This window comes from Ailuropoda melanoleuca, chromosome 4 (assembly GCF_002007445.2).
Source record: "Ailuropoda melanoleuca isolate Jingjing chromosome 4, ASM200744v2, whole genome shotgun sequence".
Lineage (NCBI taxonomy): Eukaryota > Metazoa > Chordata > Mammalia > Carnivora > Ursidae > Ailuropoda > Ailuropoda melanoleuca.
In genome coordinates this window covers 49,691,029-49,703,389 of record NC_048221.1, presented here as the reverse complement: position 1 = coordinate 49,703,389, position 12,361 = coordinate 49,691,029, and the positions used below count along the sequence as shown (strand labels likewise).

Here is a 12,361-nt window from a genome sequence, read left to right as displayed (position 1 = left end):
CTGCTTCTTCCTCTCCCACTCCCCCTGCTTGTGTTCCCTCTTTCGCTGGCTGTCTCTCTCTCTGTCAAATAAATAAATAAATAAAATCTTTTAAAAAAAAAAAAAAGAAAGAAAAAAAAAAGAAAAACATATCGTTTGAGTCAACTGCAGAAAAAATGTAATAGAACAGTTAGGTGCAGCCCTCAAGACTGTAAAGACTAAGTAACCTTTTTGGAGATAGTGGGAAAGTATGATCCTCCAAAGTCATAAGCGACATAATTAAGTCTCTAAAATGTTAATTCACCTAAAATCACACAGCAGAGCCAGCACCGGAACTCAGGTCTGACTGCAAAATCCCATTCTTCAACATAAGCATTATTTAACATACGTACACATTATCACTCAGATGAATGACCTATTTACTTATAGAAGTAACAAAGGAGCAATCTGAGGTGCCAATTCCAGCAGTGCTCATTCAAGCAGAGTGCAGGTAAGAGAGTACTCTGGTCCAAGAACCCAGCATTGTTACCAGGTAGAACTGCCGGTACAGTGAAGGCGGGCCCTCAGCCTCACTGTCCAGCCAATCTCAACCTGAGATCACTCTTCTCAACCCCCCTTAGCTGGAGACTGGGTTTCCCAAAAGGCATGCCCCCAGAAGAGGGCAGGCTGATTGGCAACCATCCAGTCTGTTCTTTCTCATCAGCCTGCAAATCTGGTTTTAGGGGCTCTGGATCCTGGGAGATGGATCTGTGACAAACAGCTGGCTCACCTAGACAATGCTGTCCTGTGAGGGTTGAGCGAGCAGCTGCCATACTCTTTTGAACCCCTGGCTTCATTGTGAGCACCCTAACATTCACTGCAAAGCTAAAACATAGCCATGTGCCCCAGAGGGCACACCTAATTCTGTAAGGAAGGAGGAGGTCACAGAGGTACTGTCATAAAGGGGATGCTAGCTGTCCAAGTTGCCCCCACCCCCAACCTCTCTTCCCTTTAATATTACCTTGTCCTCCACCTCAAGAAACTTCTTTGGTGATCTGGAAGAACCTTTTGAAAGCTCAGCTCAAAGGCTGAAACTTTTCCTGACACCTACTTCCATAAATATACCTCCCCCCCCGGGGGGGGCAAAGGCAGACTACAACAGAAACAGTTCGTAAACATGAAACACTTCAGTTGCACCTAGTTACACACCAAGCTTTCACTACCCACCCCCCAAGTCTCTCCAAGACAGGAATAAGGTCACTCCCCCACCCCCCCAAGCCTAGCGCAATGAAAATTACCAGTTTTAGATACTGGGCTGGTAAAAAGATCAGCTGTTTATTCAGTACCTATACCACAGGTACTGTGTTGGCCTGTTTACATTATCTCCACTTTATAGATTAAGAAACTGAAGCACAGAATATAAGGAACTCATGCAAACACAGCCTCGAGACTCAGGACTAGAGCACAAGTGTTTGGTTCATTCTTTTAACTTCAAGGAGTCACCAAGGTGTAGTCTTGTCCGACAGAACTTTCTCCAATGATGGAAATGTTCTATGTATGTACTAACATGGTAGGAATTAGTCATTTGTAGTTATTGACCATCTGAAATGTCTCTGGGTGGGAATGAGGTGAATTTTAAGCTTTATTTAACTTTAATAATTTAAATAGCCACATGTGGCTAGGGATTACAGAGGCAGAAGCCTTAGATTTGAAGTCTACCTTCTTGCTCACTACCTGGGAGTTGTGGGGCAAGCTGCCTACATCTCAAGGAAACGCACTTTCCTTAGCCATGATATGGGATCATTACTTCTCTGAGGTTACCTTTTAGCCCAAATAAGCTCATTATGTGAAAAGAAACAAAGCCCTGTAAATGGCACAGAGCAGTTTCAGAAATGAAAGGTGCTTGGACTGTAATGGGGGCCTCTGGGTCAGGGCCCTTGGCACAGATAACATCAGAAACCAACCAGGAGACTACCTCTGATGGGGACCCCCAGGCCCAAGTACCAGCTACATGGTTTTGGGAAGAAAAAGCCCCACCACTCCCCTCCTTTCATATACACAGCGCACAGACCTCATGCAGCCCCAAAAGGGCAAGAAGAGACTTTAATCAGGGGAGGAGATGGGATCCACCAGAATAAGAAAACGTACAGCGAGCGTGGGAGCAGAGGAGCCAGAGCAGGCAGAAGAGCCCCAGCTCAGGAAGCTCTGGAGGACTCACCCCTCCACCTCTAGCACAGGCACTGCACTGACAGACAAGGCAAAACAGTGGCCCCTCTCAGCTGGGAGGGCACAAAGTGGCCCCTGTAGTCAGAGGTGCCTGGCTTTCAGCACCCAGCTCCGAGGCATGGCTGATGGCCACCAATTCAGACCTTGTCCCCAACCAGTGCTGGGTGGCTATCTTCAGACAGAGTTTAAAGAAGCTGGCAGAGAATTCCAACAACTCCTACTGGGCCCAAGGAGGCTCAGGAGTAAGACGGCAAGGGAAAGGAACTAGAGTCTGACACGTTCCTCCTTCCCTCCCTCTCTCCCCACCTGGGGCTTCTTGGAGGGGGGGGGACACACACACACACAATAGTCGCCTTCTGGCTCCAGGCCCGCCCAGACCCACAGCGACCAATATGGTACAATCACTGGGACCAGTCATAGCCACTAGAGGTGGAGGTGGTTTTGTGTAAAAAAAAAAAAAAAGACAAAAACGTTAGAGTCTCCTACAAGCACAGAATTTAAGTTTCAAGACGTTAAAAAAAATCTGTCCCAGCCCAGGGGACTGAACATCAGAAGCCAGCCTGACCAGGCACGTGTGGCCTTGGGGCAGGTCCACTGCTGCTTTGTTGCCCAGCTAGCAAGCATACCACCCACCTCCCGCATCTAATGCCCACCCCTACCCAGGTCCCCCTCTGCCGTTGCTGCCGCTGCTGCCACCACCGCTGCCGCTCTTGGGAGTAACTCCAGGACGCCTTCGCAGAGACACAGGGGAGTCTGAGGGGGAAGGCCTTGAGATCCAGCCAGATGGTTTAAAACTGTCAAAAGAACCAAGAGGCAGTGAATGGTAGTTATTACTGTATCCTGGCAGGCCTGCTCTGGGGAAGTGAGCTATCTGAGAGCTGCCACAGATTTCTGAGGGATAGGTTGGGTCCCAGCACACCTTGTGGGCACCCTCTTTCTAATTCAGCCTGCATTCAGCAGTGAGCTTCAGGGCACTAGCCTTAAACCTAGCACTCTAGATAAGACAGAAAAATTAAGGGTGAAGTGGGCTTTTCCACAGCTCCCCTTAAGCGTGGAATGCTATAAAGCTGTCGCAGTACCTTGCTTGAACAGAGGTCACCTTCTTTAGAGATGGGGGTTCACGCGCAAGGGCCTGGGGACTAGGGGGCCAAGAGCAGAAGGATCCAGGATATGGTACCTTGTGTCAGGCTCTGGGTGGTTCTCCAACCGTAACAAGCCCTTGGAAATATTTTCTGCCCTCAAGGATCCGTCATGGTGCCCAGAACAGCCCCACACACTTTACAGATCAGAGATTGTGGACCAATGGCCCACACACTGAACCCAGCCCAATAATGAGCGCTGTGTGGTCCACAAAGTATTTTAAAAAATACGAATCCATTGCCAACTCTGAAAATGTAAGAGATGTCTCATACAAATCCAGATTTGGGGACTCTTTGGAAGATGAAACTGTAACGGGCGGGAGCTCTGTGGTAGTGATCCTCTTCAGATGAGCCATGTGCTTACCAGGTCCCCAAAAGCCCACTTCACTCACACGCATTACCTGCCTGAGCTGTGCATGCACCTGAGTATGTGACTCTTGCCAAATGCTATGGTACTACCTTGATCTTTGAATCTGAAAACCAAGCTCTAAGTCCCAGTTCCTCCTCTTACTGGGTGAGGGCCCTTGGATAGGTGACTTGACTTCCAGGGCCCAGTTCACTCACCCATAAAATAGCAATAACACATCACTCAGAGATTGTTTCAGGGATTGAATGAGATATATAAATGTGCTTAGCTGTGTAATTTTAGAAATGCACTTACCATCTGAAACTAATAGTGTACTACATGTTGGATAATTGAATTTAAATAAAAAAAAGAAAGAAATGCAGTTACCATAATTAAATGACTGCTGAATGAGCCAATATTAAATGAGGACAAGAACTATTTTTATTTTCTTTTGCAGTTGAATGTAGAGGCCTCCTAGTGCCTTGGCCATAAAGCTTTGGTGCTACAATACCTGGAAAGCTTACTACGTACCAGGTGATCTGCTCTGTATACATCTCCTCATTTAATGCTCACCTGTACTAAAAGGTAACATTAATTAATAGACTCTTCACAGCTGAGGAAACTAAGGCTTCATCGAGAGATTCAGTAACATGCCCAAGTAGGCAGTGAAGCTGGATGCACACACAGGTGGTGACCCCATGGCCGGTGTGATCTGAACAAGCACGCTACCCTGCGTGCACAGTAAAGCTACTTTGTACACTGATGGCCCTCAGTATAATTAAAGCCCAGGGGAAGAAGGCGTAATTTCCATTTTTAGGAATTAAGTTCCTTCTGGGCTGGATCTGTATGCACTAGTAGGAGTAAACACTAAGTCTACCATCTAGGGATTATAGTTAACTCCAAGCAGAACATGTCAACAAACCAAAGACTGTTTGGAAGAAGAAGAAAAAAAAAGAAAGCATGTCCTGAATATCTAAACAAGAACAACTGTGTCATCAGCTCATCAGTGTAAACAATCCCTCCTCTTCAGAGGGCTGCAGTCCTTTCAGTTGGGAACACAAACAACCAAAGAGGGATCTGGAGGACTGAAGCCATCAAAGAAATGGAAAATGGATTGAAAGTATCATGACTTTAAGCCTGAGAAACAGACGCTGAGAACATTCAAATCTGTTTGAGAAGCAGAATTATACTAACTGTCCTATATTCTTGGAAAATTCCCATGTAGATTTAACTTGCCTCACTTGGGGTTTGAGCTAGATACAGGGAAGGACTGTATACATTTTGAGATGTAGAAAGGAGCATTTAAGTCCCCATGAGAGACTAAGGGAGGTGTCCTCGAGGCCCACAAATACAGAAAATGCCCTGCAGGTCCCAAAGATGACCCCTAGGTCCTCCAGCCCCAAGGCCCCTGGCTATTATGCCACCCACCAGAAAGGGCCTATAGGCCTCAGGAAATATTCACACTGCTGGCACCACTTTACCACCAGATGCTAAGTTCTCAACCCATGGCTCCTCCTACCCTTGGAGGGACAAAAGGAAGGCCCCCACTTACATTCTTGAGGAATTCCTCGGCCACGATGCGTGCACGAGCATTGACAGACAGCTTCATCTCACTGATCTCCTTGTCAATCTCCTCCATAAAGTGGATCACAAAGTCCACCAACTTGTGTTTGTACATCTGCTCTGTGTGGAAGTTGGTGATCAGAAAACTGATGTCATATCCCTGGAGAAGGAAGACAGCAGAGAGGAGAAAAAGAAACCTGAGAGAATTAGCATCCCAAGGCACTTAGTTGGCCATGTCCTCTAGGGTCACTCAGCTACATGCTTCCTGCTAGTCATGATCTACTCCCAAGTCTCATGACCTTCAGGCAGCAGCCTGCCTGCTCTGCTATGGTGTCTATGCTGGGTCCAAGTAACTGACGCAGGTTGAGAATTTTGTGTCTGTCAGGCATCTCTGGAAAACTATCTGTGATAAAACAGTTGCATTCAGAATGAGTCATGGGAGAGCAAAGGAACCTGAAATCTTGTTACAGAAGAATCTAATGAAACAGGGAGAAGAGATGCTATGGGAGAAGGATGGGATTGGGTTGTGTGTGGAAGAGTAATATTTGTTCTCAGTGGCCCCAGAGGCTAGATCTAGGACCAGGAAGAATGATTTTAGCTCAGGATGAGGACAACCTGGTCAACACCATCTGATGGTGCATGCTGCCCTGCATGGTAGTTGCTCGGTCACTGGGAATATTTTAAATTGATTTGGCAGGGAGTGTGTGGAGAGGACTCAAGTACAAAGTCAGGCAACAACTGGCCAATGTCAACTGTGGCCCTGAGAGACAATGATTTAGTTGGTGATGGAGCGTAGAAAGGATTTGATTCATTGTGCCCTTTCTGCCACTAGGCTCTAGGCTCTGGAAGATGAGCAACACAACTCATATTTTTTGCCTTTTCCACAGTTGAGGCAGATCCAACTTTCCTAAGCTTCTGATCCCCCTTATTCTCACTCCAGCTGAAATGAAGGCCAACTCTCAACTCAGACAGTGGGTGTCCTACAGCTGGAGCAGCAGCAATCCTGGTTCTACAAACAATCCCAAGCCAATGGGAGTGGACTCGGTGGAAGAATCTTGGGTATTATGAACATGTGGATCACATGGTCTCACCTCCACTGGTTTCCTTCGAAGGATAAAAAAGTTCTCTGCTCGCATCATCATGAAGCGCATGAACTTGTGGCATAAAATCTTCTCAATCTCATCAGCCTAGTAAGAAAGATAAACAGGGCTCCCTAAATCTGACATCATAGGCCAACAAAAACCTGTAGCCTGGTCTTCTGACCTCAATTCCCCCCAGACTTGCTGCAGGTAGTGGGGTTTTGCATTGGGAGCAATCGCTGCCTGAATCATGGGACATCTGGTTGCCAACTGAATGTCTACAACATTAGAGCCTCTTCAACTCAATAGGGCATTATCATGATCTCATTTTCACCCATTCCAGAGGGTAATTCTGGCAAACCCAAGTTTTTTATCCGCTCCTTCCAGAGTCCATACCTACATTCAAGGCTGTCTTTTCCTTTCCCATTTCACTAGTGCTGTGTTTCGCAGTCTATAATATATATATACCATCTGAAGTTATCAGAGATAAACTTAGGTGGTCTCTGCTTTAATAACAATGAACGATCCCCAAAGTTTTTCCCTGCTGAATTCTCATTATCTCTAAGGAAAGAACTTTGCAGCTAGGTGGTGGTGTGTATGCCCTTAACACCTCCCAACACTTGTCAATTTCCCTTTTTAACAAAGCAGTCCCCAAGGATAGAGCTTTCTGTAGGAAACAGGGCCTAGTCTAAATAACAGCTTTGTTTTCTTTCACTGCAATTACTTTTTTAGAGTTCTCCCTATCTGACAAGTGATAGTGTTTTTCCACTATGGCATAAGGTTTCTTTTTCAAACAAATTTAAGAAAAAGAAAATAAGTCAATTTAAGGGAATCCATTAAACAAGTAACTGTCCAGGTGGTACATAAATATGGCAAAGTTATATGAGTGGTGGGAGTATCAACGTCACCTAAGAAATTACACTTTTTTACCGTAAATCTCTTTTTCAAAGTTTATTGTTATCAAATTGGTACTGGTACAATTTATTTTTCCGAACTGGACTTACTCTCCCTTCCTTATAAGTGATTCTTTGACCTGACACCAAAATGGCCACAGCCCTGGCTGCTACTTTTCCCGACTTCTAATCTAGAGCAAGGCCCACAAGATAGAGTAGCTCTCTCTACTCTACTGACCTGCTGAATCTGGCAAATCATTCCCTAGGTACAGTCAAGGAAATAGAGCCTGGGTTTCCTTGCACCTCGAATCTGGCATGACGATCTCTTGGACGAGGATCCCTGGCCTCCTGAGGAGGCAGGGGCTCAGTGGTGAGCTCACCTGTTTCACAGCAATGCTGACCCGGACAGAGTTGATGGAGCCCTCAATCAGAACCTTTTCCTTCTCATTCCTGCTGATGGTCACAGGTTGTAACAGGAGCTCTTTGCTACTCCTGAAAACACAATGTCACAGAGGCCTCTGTACTACAGAGGAACAGAATGGTCAGGGAGGCCCCACAGCAGGCCCTGGAATCTCTATCTGAGACCATAGAGTCCAAGGAATAGGAGACTCACAAGTAGGGTGCTCCAAGATGGGGGCCAGCGAGCGTGTTCTCCAACAGAAGGAGCAAGGCTCTGGAGTCAGGGCGATAAGGTTTTGAAATCCAGCCTCCTCTGTTACTTTCCTTGGACAAGTTACCCTGTTGGAATCTCAATTTCCTCATCTGTAAAATGACTCATTCCTATTTCACTGGCAAGGATTGAGAGAGATCAAAAAGGGTCAATTGTCTAATAGAGTGCCTGGCACATGGTAGGAGCTTTACAAATGACAGCTCTTATTTTAATAACTACAGGCAAACCCATATACCATTTAGAGAATGAGAAGAGAGAGGCTGCCTTAGGGATTAAGGACAAGCTAAAATCAAACAGAGTTTGCCCTCCTTTAATTATCAATCCAGAATGATTCACTTATTCAGTATTAAGACCCATCTCAGCTTAGTTCCCATTCTGATGCCTCTGAATCTAGATATTTGTAATGGTAATTAAAACACCCAGTGGAAATCATGTATGTTAAGTAGAGCAACAAGAAACATGCTAACATCTTGTATTTTTAAATTCAAATCATTTCAACATGGTGTGGTAATACTGTTTATCTCAGTTATGTGTGTCTCAGATTAAACTTTAAAGGAGAACAGAATAATTTAACAAAACATAAGCTAGATAAGAGAAAATAACCCAGAGTATGGAAAATTTGGAGTAAGGAATGAGAGTCCGGGTTGGCAGGGAAAAAACATTCTTTGATCTTTAAATTACAAGAGGACAGAGACGGCATCTAACAAAATTCTCTACTCTCTCCTTAAACTGGGTTCAATAATGACACAGGAGATACTTAATGAACAGCCTTATTCTGAGAAATCACACCTTGTGTCAAGCAATCTTGGCTCCAGAGTTTAGCTTCTCCCCTGGGTTTTGTCCTGCCAACCCACTGACCCTATTTTCGGAACTGCAAATTGGGAACCATTGCTCATCGGAAAATAAGACAAAATACGTGAACTACAGTTGTCTTGACAACTCCAGGATGGAAATTTGTGGCAGCCTCCAGGGGCTGAACCCATCACCCCCACCCTGACCTTTCTCTTCCCTACCTGACTTCTACTTCCGGCTTGTTGTGTCGTTCCACAACCTGGGAAGAGAAATTCTCCAGGCAGAGGGCAGCCTGCAGTGTGGCCCGCACGGCACTCAGGTAGGGGCGGAGAGTGGCAGTCTGTAGGAAAAAACCCAAGGGAGAATCAGAATCTGTCTTAGCAAACCCACTGGCCCCCTACTCCAGCTACACAGAAGCCAGGCAGTACTGAGAGTACCTGGCTCTGATACCACAGTGAACAAAACAGACTAGGCATTCAAGGTGCCTTTTATTCTAAGTCTAGGGCAGTGGTTCTCAACAGGGGACCATTTTTCCTGCCAGGGGATATTCAGCAATGCAGGGACATTTTTCACTGACAGGACCTGGGATGGGGTGGGAGTGCTACTGGCAGTGAGTAGAGGCCCAGCATACTGCTAAACATCCTACAATGTGCCGAAAAGAATTATTCAGGGGCGCCTGGGTGGCTCAGTCACTTAAGTGTCTGACTCTTATTTTGGATTGGGTCATGATCTCAGAGTCGTGGGAACTAGCCCCGCATCAGGCTGCATGCTCAGCGCGGAGTCTGCTTTATTCTCTCCCTATTTGTGTGTGCTCGCTCTCTGTAAAATAAATCCAGTAAGAAAGAAAAGAAAAGAAGTTATTCAACCCCAAATAGTGGTGAGGTTGAAAAATTCTGGTCTAAAGACCTACAGGTGACGACTGTTCTCAAATCTGTCTTTGGAGCCAACAATGGATATAAGTCTATTCTGTGCTAGGCACTGATCTAAATGCTAAGATTTTAAAGACCATCTCTACCTTTAAATAGCTCAACTGGGTAGAGAACACAAAAAAATAACTATGATATAAAGGAAAATGAAATGGGACAGAATTTGGTTTACAAATTATTATCTCCCGAAGAAATTGGTTTGGAGGCAAAGAAGAAAATAGGATTAGGAGGACTTTACAGTAAGAAAAGGTAAACTAAGGACATTCCCAGCAGAGGGATCAGCTTCTACCTACACTGATTTATCTTCAGCTCTTTGTATTAACTAAGTTCTTTCTCACCTCAGGGTTTTACACATGCTGATCCATGTATCTACAGGCTTTTCTTCCCTCTCTTGACCCAAGTCATCCCTCAGACCTTGACTTATTCAGGGAAGGCCCCTTCCTTCCTCAGAGAGGCCATTCTTGACTTCCCCCTTCATAGCGTTTATTATAATTTACAATGACACATCCTTCGTATTTCTTTAGTAAAGTGATTTCTTCTTCACTAGACTGTAAGCTTCATGGGCAATAGACCATGTCTCTTTATTCAAATATACATAACCTGCACCTAGCTCAGTACCTAACATATGCCATAAGGAAGGTTAGAACAAGGCAAAAAAGCGTTAAGAGTTCCAGAAGTAGTGATAAGAAGTGTTGCTGTATACAGAAAACATTTTAGATTCAGTAGATGAGGCTGCAATGGTAGCCTAGCTATTCATGGGTAATCTTAAATGCCAGGCTGTTAACTTTAGCTTTTCTTTTAAGGTAGTAAGGAAATGTTGGGACTTTCTGAGGAGGAAGTTATATGACTTCACCAGTTGCATGGTGGCTCTGTAGAGAATGGACTGGAGAGGGAAGTGAGACCAAGGCCAAGAGGGTTATTCAAGGAACGATGATGAGAGCCTGGGGCAGCAGAGAGGACAAGCAGAGGGTATCACAGGAGTTGGACTGTTGGAAGTTATAGAGAATGGAATCAAAAAACACCTCCCAACAAGCTGTGGTTCACCCATAGTATGAAATACTATTCAGCAATAAAAAGGAATAACTAGTGATACACTCAACATGGATGAATCTCAAACGCATTATGGTTAAGAAGCCACACTGGGGTGCCTGGCTGGTTCAGTCTGAAGAGCCTGTGACTCTTGATCTCAAGATCGTGGGTTTGAGCCCCATGATGGGTGTAGAAAATACAAAAATATATAAGGAAATAAACAACTTTTTAAGAAGCCACATCAAAAGGCCTACTCTGAAGAATTCCATTTATATGACAATATAGAAAAGACAAAACTACAGGAGAAAAAAAAATCAGTGGTTGCCTGGAATGGGGAGAAGACAGGACTGATAACAGAGGGACTTGAGGGAACTTTTTGAAGAAACATTCTGTTATCTTGGTTGTGGTAGTGGTTACGTTATTTTGTCAAAATCCATAGATGATAAACCTAAAATGGGTGATTTTTAGGTGACAAGCCCCATGACACCTGCCCTTTCACAAATAAAATGCATTCTCCTATAATACCGCGATGAAGTTGACTTTTAAAATCTCCAAGAGGCACAGTCTCAATTAGAAAAAAGAGAAAATCCAGGCTTCTAGCTGAGGTAAGAAGACACAAAGCCAGGATAAGCAACATAAAAAGTAAAGCAAGTTTAAGAGAGAAAATGGATTTTTGATCTGGAGGTCTAATCTGAAGGTGTCTTCAAGATATCCAGGCAAACCTTAAGAGAGCTAGGAAGACAGATTCTACAGCCCCCAAAACACAAGATTCAAAGCCGGGACTAGACAGGTACCACTAGGAAAAATGTAAAGAGGAAGGTGGTGAGCCCAAGCCTCGACTCCCAGGAACACCCACACTTATCAAATGGGAGGATTTCCAGGAAGGGAGGGATCAGTAGTATCAGAGCTCACGTACTATGGTTAAGGTTAACGCGGTTGAATTCTGACCAGGAAGAGGTCTGGGTGGTGGCAGCATAAAAGAGATCCTTCTGTGGGGTAGAAGCAAGGCAGGGAGTAAAGAGAAGAGCGGGATAATAAAGTGTAAATGCTTCCTCTGGGAAACGGGTCAAGCGGGCAGGAGAGGACAAGTCTGTACTCGTATAGGGAAGTTCTGCTCTGGGTGAGGTGATCTTACTACGTTCCTCAGCGGCCCTACTACGGGCAATGAGGCCTACTAAGTGCCTTCAAGCAGCTACCACCAGCCTAGGAGGTCCCACTTCCGGAGTAATCTATGCCTCACAACTCCCCACCTGGATCGAAAGCCAAACCATGAAGCTGCAAGGCTTCCTTCTTAAGAGGGCGTCCCCCGCTCGCCCCTTCCTCACTTCGGCTCTCGCCCCGCCCTCTCTCTCCCAGCCTCCTCCTGCCCCCGCATCCCGCAGCAGCCCTCAGCCCCGGGCCTCTCCGCTACAAAGCTGCATGTCCCCCAGACCCACAGCTTTGAGGCAAAACAGCGGGGGTCCTTGGCCCGGGGCCCGGCTCTCTTACCATCGCGGGCGCTGGCTGTGCCGGAAAGCGGAAGTGCGGAAGTGGCCAGCTCCGCGACGCCTGCCCTTTCGCGAGAAGCTCAGCCTCAGTCTCCGCCCGGACTTCCGGACGGTACCATCTATGATCCGAGCGGAGAAGGGGGAGCCTAGGAACACTTGGTCCTTTGGAAATTTCCCCGCTAGCACTGTCTTGACATTTTTAGACTCCTGAAGTTTCAAATCGATACTCAGGCTTATCCCGTTATCCACGCAG

The 12,361-nt window shown here is 45.7% G+C and overlaps 1 protein-coding gene across 1 annotated transcript; it reads right to left on the bottom strand.

The window, feature by feature from the left end:
* Positions 1 to 2,028: 2,028 nt before the first annotated feature.
* On the bottom strand, positions 2,029 to 12,264 carry ARPC4 (actin related protein 2/3 complex subunit 4). Its single transcript, XM_011232051.3, has 6 exons — positions 12,110 to 12,264; positions 8,888 to 9,006; positions 7,585 to 7,696; positions 6,324 to 6,419; positions 5,222 to 5,392; positions 2,029 to 2,978 (listed from the first exon to the last, which is right to left on the bottom strand). The coding sequence occupies exons 1-6, from the start codon at positions 12,110 to 12,112 to the stop codon at positions 2,973 to 2,975; spliced, it is 507 nt and encodes a 168-aa protein (XP_011230353.1). The 5' UTR covers positions 12,113 to 12,264; the 3' UTR covers positions 2,029 to 2,972.
* Positions 12,265 to 12,361: the final 97 nt, after the last annotated feature.